Source organism: Eriocheir sinensis, chromosome 56 (assembly GCF_024679095.1).
Source record: "Eriocheir sinensis breed Jianghai 21 chromosome 56, ASM2467909v1, whole genome shotgun sequence".
NCBI classification, from domain to species: Eukaryota; Metazoa; Arthropoda; class Malacostraca; order Decapoda; family Varunidae; genus Eriocheir; species Eriocheir sinensis.
In genome coordinates this window covers 10,937,299-10,945,293 of record NC_066564.1, presented here as the reverse complement: position 1 = coordinate 10,945,293, position 7,995 = coordinate 10,937,299, and the positions used below count along the sequence as shown (strand labels likewise).

The following is a 7,995-nucleotide window of genomic DNA, read 5'->3' as shown; positions in this document are numbered from 1 at the left end:
TCCTTGAGCTTGATATTTACTAAAGTATAAATGCAAAGTTTCGGAGCTATCTGGTTAGTGTAGAATCACTAAAGTTTAAGGACAGACCACCTAATCTGGATCATAGGGTCTATGTGGTCTGAAATTCTATGTAAATCTCTGTAAATCAATGATAAACTAAGGAATATTCTTCCTTCATCTGTATTTCCTCCTGCCTATGGTTTGACCTCCTTCAAGAGAGGAGAATCACGACAGTGTCCACCTGAGATAGACCACTGGTTCGGCCACTTATCAGTTTCTTTTATAGAGCAGTAGCGGGCTTTTATATTCTCACTTATTTTTGCCCTTGAACTGCTTCCTTCACTGTAAAAAAAACACTGATGAGATTGCAACTGGGAGCTTCTCAAGAACTTTCAAGAAAATCGGGGAAGAAAGTGGATACTTTCCAAAGCAGGTACAAACACTATTCATCCTTTTATTTTCCATTATTGTTACAAATAAGATACACTTAAAACATGAAATGTGTAAAACAAAGAAATGTTATTTTTTTTTAATTTCTTCTTGGGTCAAGCAGTTGGTCAGGAATAGAATGTCATCTATTTACATGCATTCTTATGAGTAAAATTTATTCAGTATTTGACAATTCACTATTCAACCATCCCTTGGAATGCAATCCAGTTGAATAGCAGGGGTTTTGTTATGTATGATAATAAACCACTACACTTGGACTTGCAAAAATTAAAAATTCTACTTTACATGAATAAACACTGTATTTACCACAAAACCTAAGCAGAAATAACCTAAATGATTAGGAATACAACAACCTTAGCAGCACTGTGATCTTTTAAAATCTTAAATTTCCTTAAGGCTATGGAGCTTTTGTCACTTCACACTCTTGTAGATTCATTAGTCTTGCACTTAGCAATTTCAGAGCATCCCCTGGAAAGAAAAAAGTGTATTAGAACAACACTAACTGTGGATTATTCAAGTTAGAGTTATAGAGTTTACCTATATATTTATCTACCACTAATTCTTAAGGCCTATACCTTTCTGGGAACTCATTCAGATAGTTTAATATTAGCATGTTCACCCGTCCGCTGCTACTGGCACAGATTTCGCCTTCACTGGTAGCCTGGCGACATACACTCCCAGGTCTTTCTCTGCCTCTGAGGTGGATAGTAGAGTGTTTCCCATGTGGTATTGGTATGCTGGATTTCCCCTCCCAAGGTGAATGCCTTTACACTTTCCTCATTGAATTGTAGCAGCCACTTTTTGTTCCACTCCTGTAGCTTAGTGATGTCTTCTTGTAGGAAATCTGCCTCCAGTTATCTGTGGCTATTTTCCCTCCTTATAAAAAAATAAAAAAATCTGCAAACTGCTGTTCTTGCAAATACATATTAGGCCAGCAGCTAGGATAGCCCCACATGCACCCCCCACAACAAAAAATCACTTGTGTTTTCCAATGCCTTGTGATGTCCTCAAAGCAATATCGAGCGGTAACAGAAAAATAACTAATTGTTCTGACCAAGAAAAATAACTCCTTCCCACTAGAATATCAGGGGCAATTGTTCTGACCACTCTCAAAACTGCTCAATTTTACTTTCGACATGCAAGCAAATGTACATAACCCCCACAAGTACAATTTTCAACCAAAATGAATTAATAAAACACCATAAAATGTTAATGTATCTAGAAAATGCTAGAATGTTTTATTTTATTGTAATGTGCCTTGATTGGTAAAGTTTAAACCTGAGCAATTATACTCAATATTTTCTAAACTTTCTGATAACTTTGTTTCATTGGTTACCTACATTTTTTTTTTTAGTTTTATATTGTTTTCATGGTTTAGAAGCGTCACCATACTGCTACAGGCAAGCAGTACCCATTGACCCTCATCGCTTCTCCTCCAGTTGCCTCACGGTCTCACCCATCCATCTCCTCTTACACAGCTGAGTCTATTGTTTGTTATTTTCTTTGATATGTAGCTCTATCCCTTCCCTTCCTTATTACTCCTTTTTATCGGCAACGCAGGCGCCGATAAACAGATTGTCCATCTTAGTGTTGTTGATGTTGTTCTCTTCAAGTTGTTTTCCTGGCTTACCCATGCATTGTAGACATGACATTGTATAATAACATTTGTTAGACCTGATGAACCCTACAACATGGCATTATAAACAAAGTCAGCTGGTTTTTTTTGTTTTTTTTTATTTTACGTCTTGGGCTGTGGCGCCAGTATGCCTTCATAGTAGGGGCTGATGGTCAGCCGTTGTGGCGCAGGCAAGTGTTTATAGTGGTGCCATCTTTACTTTTCAGCATTTTCCATTTCAGACCCCTAGTTGAATAATATAAATTGTTGTTGGGGGGGTGTTGGAGGGTCATGAGATGCCGATCTAGCACAGTTTTTGTGCTATTAACACTTATTTTGTTATCCTAACATCAGCATTGCCCCTTAAGGTTCTTTATACACATGTATCTCCCTACCGTAACCCTAACATCGCCATATTATTACATCTAACCCCTCTTCACTACCTTCCTTTAACTAATTTTACAGTTCACAATTTTCACTCTCTTAATTCTTGTTAAATAAAACTAACCTCTAAAGGACGGCTGGCGGGAATTCCCGCTCGGGCAGAGAAAGGCAGGGCGCGGGAATTCCCGTCATTCGCTGTCCAGCCAAAATTTATACTTCTCAACATCATATCTTTGCCGTGTTGAAACTGAGGGACTTATAGTTTCTATCATCATGTAGATGAAAGATTGGTGGTGAAAAAAGCACTATGAACAATTTTGTTTTTGTTTAAAATTGCCACGCAGGGCATTCATGAAGAACACCTTTTTCGCCATTTGACGTCATTGATGGTGCTCATCCAATCAGCGGCCTCTAACTATGACGAAACGAAAGCTTTGTGAATCTGAAGTCAACGTTGATAGTTAAATCATTAGTTCGTAGCTTTTACCACGGGCCATTAGCGCGCATCTCTGAATCCTGCCCCAGCACATGTGAACACGGTCACCCAACCACTAGTTTCTTGTGTATTTTGTACAGAGATTCAAAGTCGGCTGCATTTCACGAGAAACTCATCGAAATTCTAGTCAGAAATTCAGTCACCAGCATGTCGGTTATTTTCTCGTGAGGTCGGTAAGTTGTGGTCACAAGAAGAAGAGCGTATCAGCTGATCGGTTCAGTAGCTATCCGCGTGTTTATTCCAGTACCACAATGAGATCCACGAAGTTAGATAAGCTTGGAGTAACCAGGTTGAGCAGGTCTTGGACTTGAGTCTTGTCCAAGCATAGCCTCATCGTATCTGGGTCCTCACTGCTAAGTTCTCGTAGCATTTGACGGTAGCAAGCTGTGATACACTCCATTTGTCTCCGAGTTAACCACTCATGAACCGACAAATGGTTTCTTTTCTTTTTTTTCTTTCTTTTTATTCAGCAAGCACCACAAAGCAAACTCTGCAATGTCTGGATCATTTGTGTGTTTTCTTTTCAGCTGATATATCCCAGACTGCAATACTGCAGTCCTTTGTGTGACCTAACTTGAGGATAAATTTGAGGCAGAAAATTGTCGGGAGATAATTTCAGTGGAAAATTCCCAAGAAACTAGCTTGTGTGACCACGCCTTTAAGCTGCTGGTGTCACACTGGGCCTGTCTCCTCAAACCGTTAGGAGTGATCGGCAAATTCAACTTTTCCGGGTGTGCATCACACACGGCCAAGGTCGGTTGTCTGTATTCACAACGTAAACAAAGCATTCGCCCTGTATCAATCAAATAGTAAACAAAGCAGCTCTGCCAGTCCAAAATACGAGTTTCCTGGTTGGCCATTTTCCACTGCTCCTCACTCCTCAGCCACTGGCATCATCTGTTTGATTACATACAGCTGCGTGGTTGCTTGCACCCCCAACCGTTTTCCATCCATACGGACAACCAACAACTCGCTCCCGGTTGGGCGCACGGGCAACCGCAATTACCAGTAGCCCCAATGGTTGGAGGAAAATGGCCAGTGTGACACTGCCTAAAGGAATCGCTGATGGTGGCATCATGTTACATGTCAAAGCAGTGCGAAACTCAGGGCGATAATGCGCAAAAGTCAGGATGGTAAGAATTTAGGATTGAGCGCAAAACTCGAGGATCACGAAACTCGGATAGCATGAAACCCAGGAGGGTACTGTAGTGTACTCTGGGTTAGGTGCCTGGAATACTTTTATAATGTACCCTGTGTGTATGGAAGTGTATGCATCCTGTGTGTATGTGGGTGGGTGGGGGAAAAGAACTCACCCGACACTAAAAAAAAAGTTGGAAGTCTCTTAGGAATTACACACCTTACAAATCAACAAGGACAATCACTTACGTTTCATTCCTCTTCACTACCAAGTACTCGTCAACAAGGGAAGCATATGCGAGCTTCTCTAGAAAATTTGAATCATGGGTGATGACAATGAGCTGGCTGCTCGCCCTGGTTCGACGAGCATTCACAATCCTGAAAAAAAGAAAAAGATAAAATGAGGATATTTAAAAATCCTGAACTTCAAAGTATTTTACAGAGCTATATCAATGGGTTTGTCATGACTGATCCACTGCACATAGATAAAAGGGACAAAGGTATTTCCTTAAAACAGTTATGCATCACATGTCTACAGACAAAAGAAGGGAAAATACAGTAATCCCTCACCATATCACGGTCTCAATGTATCGCGGAATTTTAAATTGTATCGTATCGTGTTTTTTTCGCTATATCGCGGGATTTTGTGGTTTATAAGTATGTATTTTTATATATTTATTATTTCAAATATTTTTCCAATAAAATAAGCATTTTCTAGCCTAAAAAATGAAAATATAAATCAACGTAAGTCAGAACACACCTAAATAAGCACCTACGTCACCCACCTATTTTTTTTTTCCGTCGCGGCCCATTGCGCCGTTAGTCTTTGCCCTGGTTCGCTCCTCCCCCACTTCCTTTCTTTCTTTTCCCTCTCCGTCCCTGTATTTTTCTCCTTCCTTTTCATTTCCTTCTTCTTTTCCTTTCCCCTTCCTCCCAGTTTTTTTCTTTTAACCTCTTTCCCTCCCACTCACACCCTTTCTCTCCCTTTTACCTCACCTTTACCTGACCCTCCCACATATATACACTTTGTACTCTGCTGCGGCACCTGTGGCGAGAATGGGTTAGCAAGCAGGTTCAATGGGTAACTCCAACAAACTTACCGAAGCTCGGCGTTCTATGCCATATCCCCTTATGTTTGTATCCGTGTGTGTGTGTGTGTGTGTGTGTTGTGTGTCGTGTGTGGTGTGGGAGAACGTGTGTATGTGTGTGTGTACGTGTGTATGCGTGCGTGTGTGTGTTTATGCTCAGTGTTCTATGCCATATCGACTTATGCGTGTATCCGTGTGTGTGCGTGGTGTGTGTGGTGTGGGAGAACATGTGTATGTGTGAGTGTATGCGTGTATGCGTGCATGTGTGTGTTTATATATGCACTTATCGCGTTTTTATTCTTTCTCATGCTAAAGATAAGTATATCTGTCTGTCTGTCTGCCTCTGCGTCTGTCCCTGATCGTGTAATTAACTCTCTCTCTCTCTCTCTCTCTCTCTCTCTCTCTCTCTCTCTCTCTCTCTCTCTCTCTCTCTCTCTCTCTCTCTCTCTCTCTCTCTCTCTCTCTCCAGAAGAAAATAAATTAAAACATCATCTGCTTTGTATGAATGGAGATCATCAACCTGGAATAGATTAAGGGCCACTTTCACAGTCATTTTGTTTGTTTTGATCGTTACCAATGGCGCCGATCGACGCTATAGTTTTCCACGTGAAACTGGGCGATGGGGTAGTGGCGGCTGTAGAGGAAGCAAGAGGTGTTGAGAGTGTGTGGTAAGGTGCGGGGCTAGGCTAACCCCGCAGCCGCCACTACTCCATCGTCCAGTTTTACGTGGAAATTCTAAAGCAGCGATCGCCGCCATTGGTAATGATCAAAACAAACAAAACAAGTGTGAAAGCGGCCCTAAGACACGTCAGATGAAGTCAGTGTGACCATAAGTGGTTAAATGCGTTAAGTTGTTCTGGCCAGGTGTTTGGTGTGAGGTCAGGTTGAAGCGGAAGTTCCAAATTTGTAAGACGATCATTGAAGGAACTGTTAATGAATAAATGTCAACTGTGGTATATGAATTGTTTGCATTATGTGTGTGTGTGTAATTCAGCTCTTGGTCTGCTGCGGGTCTCTCGAGACAGCCAGCCGTTCCCCTACGGAAGAGCACAGAGCTCGTAGTACCGATCTTTGGGTAGGACTGAGACCACTCACACACAACACACCGCGACGAGGTCACATCTCCTTGCCTGACGTCGCGTACCTACCCACTGCTAGGTGAACAGGGGCTACATGTGAAAGAAGATAAACCCAACTTATCTTCACCAAGCCGGGTAATCGAACCCTGGTCCTTCTGGTTGTGAGGCAGACGCTCTATCCACTGAGCTACTGGGCCGTGTGACAGTGTGTGTGTGTGTGTGTGTGTGTGTGTGTGTGTGTGTGTGTGTGTGTGTGTGTGTGTATTTACCTAGTTGTGAAATACAGGAAAAGAGCCATACAGGTAACTCTTGATTTACGCAAGTATTGTGTCCTTGAAGAGGTCGCGTAAATCAAAAACAATGTAAATCAAACAAGAGGTAGGTTTCTATCAAAAAATAAATATTCACTTCATTCAGTGGAGAGAGAGAGAGAGAGAGAGAGAGAATATCCATATCACCGAGATATCCACTCAGGCACTCAGTCTCAGCCTCACTCGTGTGAGGAAGAAATGAAGGACACCATGAGCGGCTGGCTAGTATTGGTACCAGTACTGAGCAGTCTGATACCGGTACCGTACCGTATAGCTGGTACCGTTAGTACTGGTAATGGTACCGGTACCTCCCCACCCCTATTGTTGAGTAGCGTGGCAGCGTGGCTACTGTATTGTTGTTCAAGTTGCGTGCGGGAAGAACTTAGCTCGGCTGTGTGGCCGCAGCACCGTGTGAGTCCAGTTGTGTGAGACATCTGGTGGCCATTCCATAAAATATCGCGTATAAATGAAAACACGTGTAAATTAAACATTTATTTGGATTTTGGACCCCGCGTTATTTAAAAAACGCGTAAACCACACGTAAATCGAGAGTTACCTGTACTAAGCTCGTGCTGTCCCGTCTCCATAACGCTTATTATCCAGTTTGGCTTTAAATTCATGAATCGTTTTTGTACACACAGTCTCCTCATCAAGTCTGTTCCAGGTTGTTATGCTTCTGTATGGAAAACTGTATTTCTTTGTCTCTCCTACAGTCGCTCTTCTTCAATTTCTTACCATTGCCTCTTGTTACAATTCTGTCACATACCACTAGGTCATCCCTGTCCAATTTCTCCAATCCCTCTTGTATCCTGTACAATGCTATTAGGTCCCCTCTCTCTTCTTCTCTCCAGTGTTGTTGGTCCCAATTTCTCCAGTTTTTCTTCATAAGTATGTTCTCTCAGAGTTTCCGGCAATTTAGTCGCTGCTCTTTGTATTCTTTCCAACTTTCTAATTTCTTTCTTCAATCTAGGTGACCACACTAATGCTGCATATTTCAGTCTTGGACGCATCATCGATGTTATTAGTTTCTTCGCCATTTCTTCATCTAAATATGTAAATGCTGCTTTTATGTTTCTAAGAAGATTGTATGTTTCCCCAGTTGTCCGGTCTATATGTTTTCCAAAGGATAACTTGTCTGTTATGATCACTTCCAGATAGTGTGTGTGTGTGTGTGTCATGCCCCGAGATTTGGCTTCCTCTTTTCTACTACACTCCCGGTCCCACACGACCTCTGTGTGTATCGAAACAAACGAGAAATTAATCAAGACAAGGTGAAGGTATTTGCCGGCTGCCTGGGATTGAACCCGCGACCAACGTGACGGGAGAGCCACTCCTTACCGAGTCGGCCAAAGAGGTACCCCACTGGCTAAGTGGGTTATGGGAGGCTCGTTCATCAGGCATAGCCGCCGCACTACATGTGTGTGTGTGTGTGTGT

General features: G+C 42.2%; 1 protein-coding gene across 3 annotated transcripts in view; it reads right to left on the bottom strand.

Annotated features, from left to right (window-relative positions):
* Window positions 1–440: 440 nt before the first annotated feature.
* Window positions 441–7,995, bottom strand: part of LOC126984303 (DNA repair protein RAD50-like) — a 175,944-nt gene continuing 168,389 nt past the window's right edge. For all 3 annotated transcript variants that reach the window (XM_050837928.1, XM_050837929.1, XM_050837927.1), the window contains exons 26-27: window positions 4,332–4,460; window positions 441–918 (exon numbers count right to left, since the gene is read on the bottom strand). In XM_050837928.1, coding sequence (XP_050693885.1) covers window positions 867–918; window positions 4,332–4,460 — 181 coding nt within the window. In that variant the 3' untranslated portion in view covers window positions 441–866. The remainder of the gene's footprint in view (window positions 919–4,331; window positions 4,461–7,995) is intronic.